The 14024-nt window shown below is 48.9% G+C and overlaps 5 protein-coding genes across 5 annotated transcripts; 4 read left to right on the forward strand and 1 right to left on the reverse strand.

The window, feature by feature from the left end:
- Window positions 1-497: 497 nt before the first annotated feature.
- On the forward strand, window positions 498-1556 carry TRV_02034 (uncharacterized protein; the record flags this gene model as incomplete). Its single annotated transcript, XM_003023791.1, has 5 exons — window positions 498-816; window positions 877-1057; window positions 1111-1209; window positions 1265-1317; window positions 1372-1556. The coding sequence occupies 5 exons, from the start codon at window positions 498-500 to the stop codon at window positions 1554-1556; spliced, it is 837 nt and encodes a 278-aa protein (XP_003023837.1).
- Window positions 1557-2230: 674 nt separating this feature from the next.
- On the forward strand, window positions 2231-3441 carry TRV_02035 (RNA binding protein; the record flags this gene model as incomplete). Its single annotated transcript, XM_003023792.1, has 3 exons — window positions 2231-2885; window positions 2941-3166; window positions 3237-3441. 3 exons carry the CDS (start codon window positions 2231-2233, stop codon window positions 3439-3441), a joined length of 1086 nt encoding a protein of 361 aa, XP_003023838.1.
- A 662-nt stretch (window positions 3442-4103) lies between these two features.
- On the reverse strand, window positions 4104-5292 carry TRV_02036 (uncharacterized protein; the record flags this gene model as incomplete). Its single annotated transcript, XM_003023793.1, has 3 exons — window positions 4104-4491; window positions 4666-4898; window positions 4966-5292. 3 exons carry the CDS (start codon window positions 5290-5292, stop codon window positions 4104-4106), a joined length of 948 nt encoding a protein of 315 aa, XP_003023839.1.
- Window positions 5293-8618: 3326 nt separating this feature from the next.
- TRV_02037 (uncharacterized protein) lies at window positions 8619-11041 on the forward strand (the record flags this gene model as incomplete). Its single annotated transcript, XM_003023794.1, has 8 exons — window positions 8619-8759; window positions 8832-8885; window positions 8947-9553; window positions 9612-9805; window positions 9860-10595; window positions 10649-10743; window positions 10797-10867; window positions 10930-11041. The coding sequence occupies 8 exons, from the start codon at window positions 8619-8621 to the stop codon at window positions 11039-11041; spliced, it is 2010 nt and encodes a 669-aa protein (XP_003023840.1).
- Window positions 11042-11654: 613 nt separating this feature from the next.
- On the forward strand, window positions 11655-14001 carry TRV_02038 (uncharacterized protein; the record flags this gene model as incomplete). The annotated part of the gene is made up of 6 exons (XM_003023795.1): window positions 11655-11716; window positions 11774-11853; window positions 11946-11978; window positions 12460-12676; window positions 12730-13697; window positions 13751-14001. The coding sequence occupies 6 exons, from the start codon at window positions 11655-11657 to the stop codon at window positions 13999-14001; spliced, it is 1611 nt and encodes a 536-aa protein (XP_003023841.1).
- Between the last annotated feature and the right edge of the window lie 23 nt (window positions 14002-14024).

Consider the following 14024-nt stretch of genomic DNA (forward strand, 5'->3'; position numbering starts at 1 on the left):
TCGAGTTGAAAGAGGCAGCATTCTGCTGGGCTGGAGTCGAAGGAGCTCCAACCAATCTTGATAACTTAAACAGCTATGCCAGAATGTTAGGTCGAGGCTGTAATATACACAGTTAAAGGGGACATCATACTGCATTGTAAGGTGTTTTGGCAGGGCTGGAGCTTGGTCCCGCCGAGTTTAGCGGAGTCTCCCCCTTGCCACGACCGTTTGATATCGGCATACTGGGCAGACCTATCGTCCTGAGTGCTCCTGAGCTCCAGCAGCAAACAGATTCAAGGATAGACCAAAAGTCGAGATGCTGTTGACTTTTGTTTCTTCGGCCGTTTGATTCTCCAAAAGTTCGCGACGCGGAAAGTTGCGATAACAAGCTGACTAAGCACGATAAGAGCCGCAACTTTTTTTTTCTTATCGCAAAGGAAATTTCGATGGGCGAAGAAATGGAAGACGAAAACGCAGGATAGGACGATTGACAGGTGACGCAGGGAGAATACTTTACAATGATGGCGTCGGTAATTTCAAAGGATGCGCCCGCGGGCTCGAATAAGCGAAAACGTGTCGAGGAGGAAGATGGCACAGAAAACACATCCAGTGCAGCTCCCGTACAACAGCCCAGCAAGAAGAAAAAGAAGAAACGGTCGAAGGGTGCGAAAGGTGGGGATGAATACGATGCGAATAAGGTCATGGGCAAAGACGGAGGGATTGACGAGTCCATTGGGAAGATGGATGGGAAACTGCTGGGCGATTACTTTGTCCAACGAGTCAAGAGGCATAACAAGAACTTGACTGCTGTGGAATTGGACGATTTCTACATCCCAGGTAGGTTAAATTCTTGTAGTATCAGGTTATTCTGATGTACTGGATCTAACTTTTGCATAGAACATGCATTTCTCGATACCTCATCCTGGGAATCCTCTCGTGAACTCGATAATATGCCATCCTTCTTAAAAGCGTTCAGTTTAGAGAAAGGCGAATCACTCTCCAAGGCTTCCGAAGTCAAAGGATCCCCACATACCCTGGTCTTCACTCTGGCCGGTCTCAGAGCGGCGGAGATAACGAGGTAGGAATACCAAGGTCGCTCAGGCGGAGGATATGATGCTAACATACTTCAAGAGCATTACGGCAATTCCAAAACCAAGATTGTGCAGTTGCCAAGCTGTTTGCCAAACACATAAAGCTAAAAGAAGCTCAGGAAACAGTTGAAAAGACAAGGTATGTCACTTTGACCAATTTGCTATCAGATCATTTATTTGCTGACTCCGAATAGAATAGGTATAGGTATTGGAACACCGGTCAGGTTAAACGATCTTGTGAAGTCAGGTAAGATGAGTAATTACACTTGTTTCAAGATATATAATTAACAGGCGGTTGTAGGATCACTAAAGCTTGATTCGTTGAAGCGTATCGTCGTTGACGGGTCTTATGTTGACCAAAAGAAGCGTGGCATATTTGATATGAAGGAGCTTCATTTTCCTCTTATGGAGTTTCTCAATCGGGCTGAACTAAGGGAGCGATACCAGTCTAAGAAAAGCGATAAAGTGCAAATTATTGTATATTGATACCCTCAGAGTAGCATGTCACTACAATCCAAAATTTTTGTTGATACATACCCTGAGATATGACATAAGACAGCCTCCACAGCATTTCTAGAAGCAACTGTTCTCAATTCCCCTATGAAAAGTAGCTATACGGAGTATGTCCATAACATTTAATGAAACCTCTATCAAATGTGTTCTTGATTAATGCTAAAAGCTACGCCGGGACTCTATGCCCATCCTGTAACCTTCGCTCACTTTCCCTTACCCAAAGTACATAACCTACATCTTACAAGCATATGCTCGCTAAAACAATATATATCAGTTAATTATCCTTCACAATCCGTTCTCAATGCCTTTTTCTTCTATGTAGAAAACCTTTGGATCTTCAAGATGACATAATCAAAAGTTATTACTAATCAAACTAGGTTCTAACCTTAATCCTCTCACCGCCTTTAATTCCTCGGCCGGCAGAATTTTGGATCCACAAAAGTTTTTTTTTTTTTTTTTTTTCTGGATTTTGAAGGAAAAGAAGAAGCAAAAAGATTCAGTCGTGTTGATGCGATTTATTTTGGATAATCAGTGGGCGTGAAGACGTGTGTTGCCTCGAGACCACAACATCCAAGGACCGCTGAACCTAATTGTTTTGCTGACATTTCTATACCCCGCCGAGAAGACGAGATATCACCGCCACGATCATGGGCGATAAGCGAAAACGCGACGAAGCTGCCGTCGACGAGAACGATGGAGCGGTGGTTGATCTCGGAAAGTCGTCTAAGAAGATAAAGAGCGGCGACAAGGAGAAGGTGAAGAAGGAGAGGAAGACCAAGAAAGACAAGAAGGAAAAGAAGGAGAAGAAGAAGCTAGAGAAGGAATTGAAGAAGAAGGCCAGAGAAGAAGCCAATGGTGCCGCCGGCGAGGACAAGATGGAGGTGGACGGGGAGCCGAATGGAGTCCAGAAGGCAGAGAAGAGCAAGAAGGTGAAGAGAGAGGACAAGTATAAGAGGGCAAAACAGGAGAGGATGGAGAAGAGAGCGAAGCTCGCGGAAGAGAACAAGACCGAACAGGATGATAAGAAGGAGAAGAAGGAGAAAAAAGAGAAGAAGAAAGAGAAGAAAGAGAAGAAGGAAAAGAAGGAAAAGAAACTCAAGGATGAAGAAAAGGAAGAGGAGCAGGAAGAGAATGGTGTCAATGGCGCAGATGTAGAAGAGGAACAATCTACACCAGCTGCTCCAGCTCCAGCTGATACAGAGACACCCGCCGAGAACGGCACCGAGGAGGCTGCTGAAGGCGCAGTAGGAGACGCTGAGATGGAAGAAGCGCGGAAGAGCCAGAGATTCATAGTCTTCATCAGTATGTTTACTTTTACTTGATGTCTTTCTTGGGTTACCATTGCTAACGTCTGCAGGCAACCTACCGTTCACCGCCACGCAAGAGTCCGTCACGAAACACTTTGAAAAGCTCCAACCAACCTCCGTCCGTGTCCCACTAGAGCGAGGCGGGAAGAAAGGCCGTGGATTCGCCTTTGTTGAATTCGCTGGCTTCGACCGCATGAAGACCTGTCTAAAACAGTACCACGGCACGATGTTTGAAGACGGTGATAAACCGGCCCGCAAGATCAAGGTGGAACTAACGTGAGTCTACTACCCCTTTGACCCGCAAGCTTACCTTGTCAGATAAGACGTTCTAACGTACCCCATACAGTGCCGGAGGAGGCGGCTCGAAGTCTGAAGCGAGGAAGATGAAGATCCTGGAGAAGAACCAGAAACTCAACGAGGAGCGAGCCCGAGATGCGCAGGAGGCCAAACGGGCCAAGACGGCGTCTGCCACGACCAATGGAGCCGGCACATCTGCGGCTGATGATCAGTCGCATATCCATCCTAGCCGAAGGGCGAGAGTCCCCGTATAACTTCTACAAGCTTGCTTCTTCACAAAAAAAGTGTTGGTTTGTTTTGGATTTGGATTGGGATTGGCGTTTAGCAGGCGTCGTGTTCTTGTATTATATTGATATAATGCTGGCCTTGGAAGAGGAGAGGAGCTGCAATTCTTCAGTTGATGTCAATCATAATAGAGCGTCTAGCATCATCTATGGATTTATGAACGCTGTGACTTGCAAGTTTTCAACATTGTACCTGCATACGAGGCGAGCTACCTATGTGTGAGAGAGAGCGCTAGATAAGGACCAAACTGACTGTCACGGCACAGCCACTTTCCATCCAGCCCCGTTGAATCGTTAAAAGGGGAAAAGGACGTAGATAAGAAGCAAAGAGGGCACGGAATAGGTAAAACAGGTAAGAAATTAATTATGTAGGAGCACTAAGAAACAAGCTGAAGCTTTGGTGGTGAAGAAGAAAAGCCAAGGAAAGGGTATTAAAGATCCGATCCAGGGGTAAGAAAGGGGAGGGGGATAAGATAGAATTGAAACCAGGCACAATTAACATGACAGAGAAGACTAAAGAGCCGGGAGGGAAGTTTGAACAGGGATGCAGAGCTCGGGACGCAGATGTATGGAGTCGGGGTGTAACAGATATTCTCCACAGGCGAGTTTGAAAGGGAAAAAGGGGGGTGTCATCATAAGTAAACAAACGAAGGGAAGGACAGAGAGGGAGACTTTGGTTTCGTGATATCTGGAATAGTTGTATTTACTTCGTCAAGTGTGAAGAAAGAGAAGAAGAAGAGAAGATGGATGAAGAGATAACCTTGCAGTACGAGCAGTTGCTCCGTCCCAAATGCAGGAAGGTGGTGGAAAAATGAGAAACGCTCGTCATTAAAAATCGGTAAAGGCGGAAACAAACAGGTAGAAAGAACGGGATTTGGAAGGTTATTGCAGGTTTCGCATCTGGAGGGATGGCTCGGAGTTATGTAGTGGTGTAGTCGTCGGGCCTGCGGCTGTGGCTGGGGGATGGTAGCGGTAAATTTGGGGGAGAGAATGGTCGAGGAAAGGAGATCTATGTATCTTCTGCACTTCAAGGTCGTTGATCGCTGGAACGTATCTGCATCTAGAGAATGAATCTAGAGTATCTGGCACTTTCTCTTTGGTTTCTGAGTTGGACGAGGGTTCAATACGGCTCTAGTGATACGTGTTAGAAAGTTGTAGTTGTAGTTGTATGTACGGTGTCCAGGAGAGCCCTACCGGATGGCCTCGTCAAAGACGCTCTTGAGGTTGCGCTGGGTGAGAGCAGAGCACTCGAGGTACTTCTGGGCCTTGATCTCCTTTGCGACTGCGAGGGCCTGCTCGTAGGAGACTGGCTCCATCTTCTTGGACCGGAGAGCGTCTGCGGTGGCCTTGTCCTCTCTGAGGTCGAGCTTGGTGCCAACCAAGATGATGGGTACGTTTGGCGCGTGATGTTCGATCTCGGGATACCACTATAGACGCTATTTAACAAGCTGTTCTCTTCTTCATTGAAACCGCCACGCGTCGAAGGGGCCGTACCTTTGCCTTGACGTTGTCAAACGAGGGGGGGCTGACGATGGAGAAACATATCAGGAACACGTCGGTCTGCGGGTAGGAGAGCGGACGTAGTCTGTCGTAGTCCTCTTGACCAGCAGTGTCCCAGAGCCCGAGACTGATGGGCTTCCCGTCTACCATGACGCTGGCCGAGTAGTTGTCGAACCTGGAGCAGTAGAAATAGCAGTGTGAGCAAGGGGTATGCAAGCTGGCGGCGCTGGTACGCGGTGGTCTCGGGGTCTCTTCACAACATACACGGTGGGGATGTATTCTCCAGGGAACGCATTGGTCGTGTAGGAGATGAGCAGACATGTCTAGAGGCTGTTAGCAGAGGACCAGAAGATGTAGATATTGTAGATGTAGACATGGTTGTAGATGTAGATGTAGATGTTGTTGTTATTGTTATAGAGAGAAACGCACCTTGCCCACGGCTCCGTCACCAGTAACGACGCACTGCAGAATAAAACAGTTAGCAACGCCTCGACACAGCTGGTGATATCGCAAGGAAAAACCAACTTTCAGCGACTGAGTAGCCGGACCAGAAGCCATCTTCTGCTGTCCTGTGTGAGTCTGTTGTTGATCTGTGGGAGACGCGGTGGGTGAAGCAGAGGATACAAGAGCAGCTGTGACAAGCAGAGAGAGTCAGCCAGGAAGAAAGCAGCAGAGGGAGAGACAAAGGCGAGTGAAAGACCTTTTGACTAGCCTGCAGAGACAAACAAACAAGCTGACAGCAGAAAGGTGGCTGCGTAGTGATGGTCGAGAGAGAGAGGGAGAGAGAGCGCGAGAGAGTCTCTAGGGAGGTTCTTCTTCTGTTGCTCGAAGATATCAAAAAACCAGCTTTGGTGGCGCGTTAGCAAGGACTAGTTAGTTCACTTTCCAGCGAGAACACCAGCCCACAGGGAGACAGAGACAGACGGCCGCTCGAGACGCCGTTTATTCGAGCGAGCGTGCGAAGGGGGATATAAAAGCTGCGTTATTCGGCCGTGGGAGAGCTTCCTCGTTGTTGCGGTGACGGGGTTGCGAGGGCTGGATGGATGTCCCGCGGTGGGAGGACGGCAAGGGGGCAGCAGCAGCAGCAGCAACAGGTCCTCAAGACGCAATTGACGGTGGTATTCAAGGCGTGCGGGCTACGTCGATGGACAGGATAGAGCTCTTTCTCCTGGCTCTGCGTCGTCTGGTCGTCTTGTCTGTCTTGTCTGGTCTGTCTATCTCGTTGCTTCGGTCTGGCGCAAGGATAGGGGATGGATGCCGGCCTTAATTTTTTTTTTATTTTTTGAACTAGCTCGGGAGAACGCACTGAAAAAGCGAGCCCTGGACGGTGGGAACAGACAAGAAAAGCCCTCTTAAGGACAGGCCAGGTGCTTACAGGGCGTTAGATCGTGGGATATAGCAGGAGAAAAGGGGGCAGACGGCGTCAAACTGTTGGCACGGCGTATCACTCTGGAAGATACAGATGGATGAACGCTGCTCGATGCTCTACCACAACCCACCTCTACGGCTTCGACTACAACTCGACTCCGACTTCACTCTTCATCTTCTTCTACAGCAGACGATTGGAGATCCAACTCGCTTGGCGGCATGTCTCATCTCCATCGCTGCAGCCAATGGCATCGGTGGCTATCCTCGGGCGCATAACCATGAGTGGAGGAGAGTTTTTGCCCTAGTGCACCTCCTGTTCATCCTGACCCCTGGAACCGCAGTCCACTGGATGGATCACCGACTGGGTCAGGTAGTAGCAGGTTAACCAGGCAGGGAGACGGTACACGAGACGGATGGGCGGACGACACCGAACTCGGCGGCTAAAAAGAAGTTCATGCGGCTGACATCACAGTCGTCATATTCTCTTTGAGAATTGAATATATTGAACAATCAGCTATCTCTCCAGAGGCCGTTGTTCTTCTCCGTGAGAGATCTAGTTTTGAACCTGGAACCCCGCTAGCATTTAACTACTTACTCCGTACCGGAGTATCTACATTTTGAACCGTTCAGGGGCGAGGGGCGAGGGGGGTAGTAGGGAGGACAAGTTCCCGGTGGCACAGCTGTAGCAGCCCTATTCATGCAGTGCAAGGGATTACAGGACCAGCACGGCTCGGGAGAAAAGCTTGAGTGTCATAGCAGTGCTATTTATACAAAGGCTGGCTAAAGGAGTATTCGATTATGTGCAACATGAACTATCGATTATTTTTTTCTATAGCTTCGACCTGGATTCGAATCCTCCGATCTGGCTTGCATACTTGATCACTGGTGGGCCAGCGAGCAACGGTCCAACAGCCTTGGACCAGGCCTTAAAGTGCTCGGAGCCGCCGTGGACCTTGACGGCGTCCATATTGACGTACCTACAGAGGTACCTTTCGTCAGCCCCTATCCACCGCAATTTTACAGGTACACGCATCTACTCACTTCTCGACGACGATGATTTCATGGGACTTTCGATCCAAGAGGCCATAGTAAGTAAGGGCTCCAGGCTCGTTGTCCTTGACCTTCTCAGCCGTCTCGGCGAGGATCCTGGCGACCTGGGGGTGTCAGTCGACTTGAGCCAATTTGGTTATCGAGGGTTGAAACTCGTACTTCGTCATGTTTGCCTGGCTTGGGCGTGATGATGGCCACGATGTGCACTGCCGTTGACGCCATGGCTGCTCTGTCTGTGTGTCTCTCTGTCAATTGAATCGAGAGAGTTGGTGGCTGCGGTGGCTACTTATATATGACTTGCTCCAGCGCTATCTGCTAGGATGCAGCTCTTATATATTTAGACGGGCTCCTCTTCGTCTCCTTGCCACGATAGCCGCGGGACCTCGGCTGATGTCATCTCGACGTTATATTCGTTATTTTCGAGGGGTGTCTGGACATCTAGATGGCGATGTGGTCGTGTGCTGCCTAGTCAGGGGTTGACAATTGATAGACGCCCGCTTGACATTACAGGCTACACAGCAGCAGCTACCATCAATTGCCATGGAGACCATGTATCCCCAGGCTTGGGGCTTCAGGCTTCAGGCTTCAGGCATCAGCTGCAGCGCTTGACTCGTATCGCCGGCGAACCCCTGAACCGACCTGTCAACCGCCAGGACGAAGAAGAAAAGAAGCAGCAAGCCGTCAAACTGCTGTGCCACCTCGAAAGCTGTCTTCCAGCCCCAGTAGTTAGTTAGCCACTGTCTGTCTATCTAGCTATCAGTTTATCTCGTCTATCTCTGCCGCCGTGACGCAGCTGTGTGGCTTGTCCCCCTCGTCCTCCCCCTAGTAAACACCTAAACAACCGCCCAAAGATGCTGGAAAAAGCCGAACCAATCCGAAATTAGACAGACTGCACATATAAATGTTTTATCTAGCCATCGTCGTCGCATGCAAGGCACAGAAATAATTGCATCAAGAAAGCCTGCAGTCTGTTCGTGCTGACTCTTCCGCTTCATCGTCCTCTCAGTGGCTAGAGTAGTTATAACTAACTAATATTTGGTGTCAACACTGTGAGACTTGAGATCAAACTCACTCCTCTCTCCCTCTTCCACTTTCGCCTCCCCCTGATAAACGGCCATCTTGAACCACAGCGCAGAGTCGGTTTCAAGACGCGATAGTCGCATTCAGATAGATAGACAGGACGGCCGCTGGTGCTTCGGTGCTTCGACAGCCAGACAGCGATTGCAGCCATGGCAGAGCCCGGGTTGGACGTCGCCACATCGCCGCAGTCAGACAGGGAGACGCCGGTGTCCTCGCAGCCAGAGAAGGAGATTGAGAATCCACAGCTCGCAGAGAGCCAGGCACAGGTCGACAGGGTGCTGCAGTCGGACGTGCGTCTCTCTACCTTAACCCCCCGTCTGCTGGCTGCTGTCTGTTGATCGGAATCCTAACAGTCTATATAGATCGGAGTCGTGACCCTGCTCACTCGCCTGAAGCAAAGCATCTCCTCTGCCAAAGTACGTACATACCATTGCATGCACTACGATAAAAAAAAAAATAAGAAGTTGACTGGAATAGGACCTCGCTACCTTCCTACGCAAACGCTCCGTCCTCGAAGATGAACACGCCCAGGGCCTCAAGAAGCTCGCGCGGGCAATGCACGACTCCGCCATGCGCCAGGACAACCGCCAGGGCAGCTTTGCCCGCAGCTACAACGAAATGAACATGATTCACGACCGCATTTCCGACCATGGAGTCCATTTCTCCCAATCCCTAATGCAAATGGCGGAGGAACTGAACGATCTCGCCGCCAGCATGGAACGCGGGCGTAAACAGTGGAAGCAGAACGGACTGACGGCCGAGAAGAGAGTGCAGGATGCAGAGCTGTTGGCGGAGAAGGCAAAGGCCAAATACGACAGTCTGGCTGAACAGTATGATCGGGCTAGGACGGGCGAGAGACAAGGCGGCAAGTTTGGTCTCAAGGGACCCAAGTCGGCGGCTCAGCAGGAGGAGGATCTGTTGCGGAAACTCCAGCAGGCAGATTCGGATTACTCGACCAAAGTGCAGGCTGCGCAGACACAGAGACAGGAGCTTGTTGCTACGCTGAGACCACAGGCTACCAGGGCATTGCAAGACTTGATCATGGAGTGCGATTCGGGGTGTACCCTTCAATTGCAGAAGCTCGGTAGGCCTAATTATTGCTTTCAATTGTGCATTGCTCCGTTATGCTAATAATGGTATAGCATCGTTTAGTGAGAAACTGCTACTCGGAAGTGGCCTGGCTGTCAGTCCCATGAAGACTGGGAGCGCCACTCCAGACAGTCTGAGAGAGGCCGCCAAACGGGTCGACAACGAGCAAGACTTTAGAGACTTCATCATCAGCCAGTCTAGCAAAGTCCCTGACACCAAGCCAGCTCTCAAATACGAAAGACATGCTGTATGTGGGCCCATAGTTCACTGCAATTGAGACACTATATACTAACATATGCAGACGCTAATGCCCGCCTCAAACCCCAATGCCCATCCAAAGAGACAATCTCTCAGTCTAAATGCGAATCCAACTCCACCGCCTCAATCTGCATCTCAGGTATTTAATACAATGTCCCCCATACCCCGAGACTCGTCCGGAGCTCAAGGATCGCCATTATCAATGCAGCAACGGCGAGACTCATGGACCTCCCAGCCTCCGTTCCCGACGTCAACACCGCAGTATAGCAACCCATCTTCAATGCAGCCTACCTACTCGCAACAACATTCATACCAGCCTCCGCCTCAACTCGCTCAGCATGCCCAACCACGGCCATCTATAAGTGATATCCCACCCAATGCTCACCCGGAGTTACCACCGCTTAACCCCGTGTTTGGCCTGACTTTGGATGAGCTATTCAAGAGAGACGGCACTGCCATTCCCATGGTTGTGTATCAGTGTATCCAGGCCATTGAGCTCTTTGGGCTGAATGTAGAGGGTATCTACCGGCTTTCAGGAAATACTAACCACATAGCCCATATGAAGAGCCTGTTCGATAACGGTATGCCCGCTCCTTTTTTGACGTACAGTGGATACAAGCTGATTACTCTTCTAGATTCATCACAAGTCGACTTCACCAACCCAGAGAACTTCTACCATGACGTCAACAGCGTTGCTGGTCTGCTGAAACTTTTCTTTAGAGACCTGCCCGATCCACTGTTCACTAATGAACGGTACTCGGCCTTTATCGACGCAGCACGTATGTGATTACACTTATTTTACAGTAGGGTATATTTCTAACTCGTAGAATAGGCAAGGACGATGATATCCAGCGTCGAGATGCGCTGCATGCACTGATCAACAGTCTTCCGGACCCCAACTATGCAACTCTTCGAGCACTGATACTGGTAAGAATAAGTATCTGACTGTCAGGCCTCGGCTGTATACTAACGCTCAACAGCATCTCAACCATGTTCAAGAACGGAGCTCCGAGAACAGGATGAATGCCGGCAACATCGCCATCAGCTTTGGGTACGCTTGACATTGCTCTCAAATTCTTCCTATGATCTTCCATGCTAATCCCCTCCCTCCAGTCTCACTCTCATGGGCACCAACGCAGGCCGTAACATTGCAGACTCAGGCTGGCAAGCCCGAGTAATTGAAACAATACTACAAAACACACTCCAGATCTTCGACGACGATTAAACTAAAAAGCATGCAAATCTACACGGCAATACACGATAAGACGAATATACTCGGATACTGGATGATGACGAGATATAAGCTACCCATGCATGAACGAACGAATGAACAAAGGGTTGGATACTTGATAGGCATATTTCTGGATCTTCTGCCTTATTTCCTCTCGGTTTCATTCAATATGTTCCCGTACATAAGAGGCCCTGTTCTTGTATCTTCTTGGTAGGGTAGATGTGCTGCTATCTAATATCCATCTGTTTGACACATATACAATTTTAGCATTGGTTAGTAGTAATGGCATCTGCATCGTCTACATTCACCATAATTGCAGACAATGTGTAGTGTTAAATGTGTTGAATACGAGAGACTTCAAAAGCAACGACCATGGTCCATAATTACTTTTGCCCCAAGAAGCCGCTAAAGACAGACGATTCTTGCTCTCTGCCGAGATTGATCATGAGATGAAAAAATTCCTTCACTTGCTCTCTTTTCATCTCTGGATGCTATCGTTAAATATCATATATCTGTATTTCTCATTATTTTTTATCTATTTTCAAGCAGTTAGCGAGCATCGACCAGATAACTACGGAGTACTGCGGCGGGATATCAAAACTCAGCCATGGGCCAGCCGTCGTTTCAAGCCTCAAACGCCCTGATCTACCTAACCTACGGCGCATTCCTGTATGCCCTACCCTGGCTCAAGATGCATATGACAGCTAAATAACATTTCTATCACAGTGTCGTCGGTCTATATATCGCATGGCGTCTGCGGAATCAGACCAAGGGCGAATTCTTGTCCAGCAACGGGACACAAAAGGGTTAGAAAGAGATATATAACTTATATCCCAGGCCATAACTACTTGCTCTTCTATTATCGCACAAGTTACAGATGCTAATACCTCTGTCACAGCTATACCGCTTGCCTTGAACTTCATTGCTTCGGGTGAGTTGCATGAAGGAAGCAGAATAATGCGAGGCTTCTACAGTTCTCTCTCATGAGAAGCGGCAGCGTTCGAAGCCAGAGAGTCAGCATCCATAGTCAAGCAGATGTTCGAACTATGCGGAAGGATTATCAGAGTGACCAGCTATGCATAAGTAAAGCCAGGTTCGTATCAGAGAATTCAAGTTCGGTGCGTGTTGTCTTGGAGACGTCAAGACTTCGGGACGACACGCACTGCGGCAACACTACGGGTGCTGATTGTCGCACTGGACATACATGCCATCGATGATCCAACGTCGGCCCATTATTCAGGCCGATGAGATCGTTGAATCCAGTGCAGACATGATGCTGAGAATGTACCGTTGAATACTCGATCAAGATAATGCTTGCGTGGGAAACGTGCTGCCGCTTCTTCCCCCTTTCTTCCCCCCTGATATATTATGTTTTTTTGACCGAAATTATGAGATATGCTAATGAGATACAGCTCTTGGATCGGGAATTCTATTTACATATCCTGAGATTGCTACTATTGCGGGTGTCCAGGGGCTGGTTGTGTATGGACTTTCGTCAGCACTGCCTCTCCTGGCATTCGCTTTTGTTGGACCGATTATTCGAAGGAAGTTCCCTGAAGTGTTTGTCTTGACTGAATGGACTCGACAGCGTTATGGCGTGGTTGCTGGCATATATCTCAGCATCTTGACGTGAGTTTTGCTATTATAATTGACGTACGATACATATACTAACGGTAGTACAGGCTGATAACTTTGTTCTTATATATGGTTGCTGAGCTCTCAGCTTTACAGCAAATTGTCACAGCCCTTTCAGGACTCAATGGGCTCCCGGCAGTCATCGTCCAGGTCGTAGTGACAACCATATATACCTCTCTCGGTGGCTTCCAGGTTTCTTTCTTGACGGACAACGTCCAAGGAGCGATGGTTGTTGGCCTTATCATCATTGCAGTCATCACCGTTGGAGCTAGGACTGATATCGACAAGTCGCTCATCGATTCTTCAGGTCTTCTAAAGCCGACTCTTCTAGGATGGCAGCTCATTTACATTCTACCGGTAGCCATCCTAACCAATGACTTCTTCCTGTCGAACCTCTGGCTACGAACCTTTGCCTCCAAGACAGATCGTGATCTACGAATTGGAATCTCAATTGCTAGTTTCGTCGTCCTCTGTATCTTAGTTCTTGTTGGGTCTACGGGTCTTCTGGCAGCATGGTCTGGTGTATGGCCTGGAGACCCTCCCCAAGCCGGCTCAATTGCGTTCTTCCTATTGCTGGAGAAGCTACCAAATTGGGTTGTTGGAATCGTCTTGGTGATGACAGTTGCTCTGAGCACGGCTGCATTCGACAGTCTTCAATCCGCCATGGTTAGCACTGCTAGCAACGATGTCTTTCGGAACAAGCTGCCTCTGATATACGTTCGTATTGGTGTCGTGTTATGCATTGTACCAGTTGTTGTGGTCGCCCTTCGATCGCCGAGTGTCTTGCGGATATTCTTGATTTCCGACCTTGTTTCAGCATCTGCCATTCCTGTGCTTGTCCTGGGCCTCTCGGAGAGAATGTACTGGTGGACTGCCTTCGAGGTTATTGTTGGTGGTCTAGGTGGTATACTGTCCGTGTTCATCTTCGGTACCATTTACTACGGCAATGCCACTGAGGGAGGAAAATTGATTCTTCTACAAAATGGCCTATATGCCAATGATTGGAGTGCATTTGGTATGTCCCGTTCTCGTCTATAGCTTAGAACTTGCCTGCTAACTACGAGATAGGAGCCTTTGTTGCTGCCCCTATTGGTGGTTTGATATTTGCCTGTATTGCTCTCGGCCTACGAGTTGGATATGCATTCGTTCTTTCAAAGACAACGGGACGACACTTTGACGTCTTCGACCACCCACTCCCACGTTCTCATATGGCTGCTGGGCCTATGCATTTGGACCAGCCAGACTTTATTGCTACCGGGACAGATGCGACTATCCGCAATAATGATGAAGAAGGTGCCAAATTCCGGGCACCTCGGTAGACTCGCTATCTATAACTTAGACT

This window comes from Trichophyton verrucosum (assembly GCF_000151505.1).
Source record: "Trichophyton verrucosum HKI 0517 chromosome Unknown contig00190_1.f1.exp, whole genome shotgun sequence".
NCBI lineage: Eukaryota > Fungi > Ascomycota > Eurotiomycetes > Onygenales > Arthrodermataceae > Trichophyton > Trichophyton verrucosum.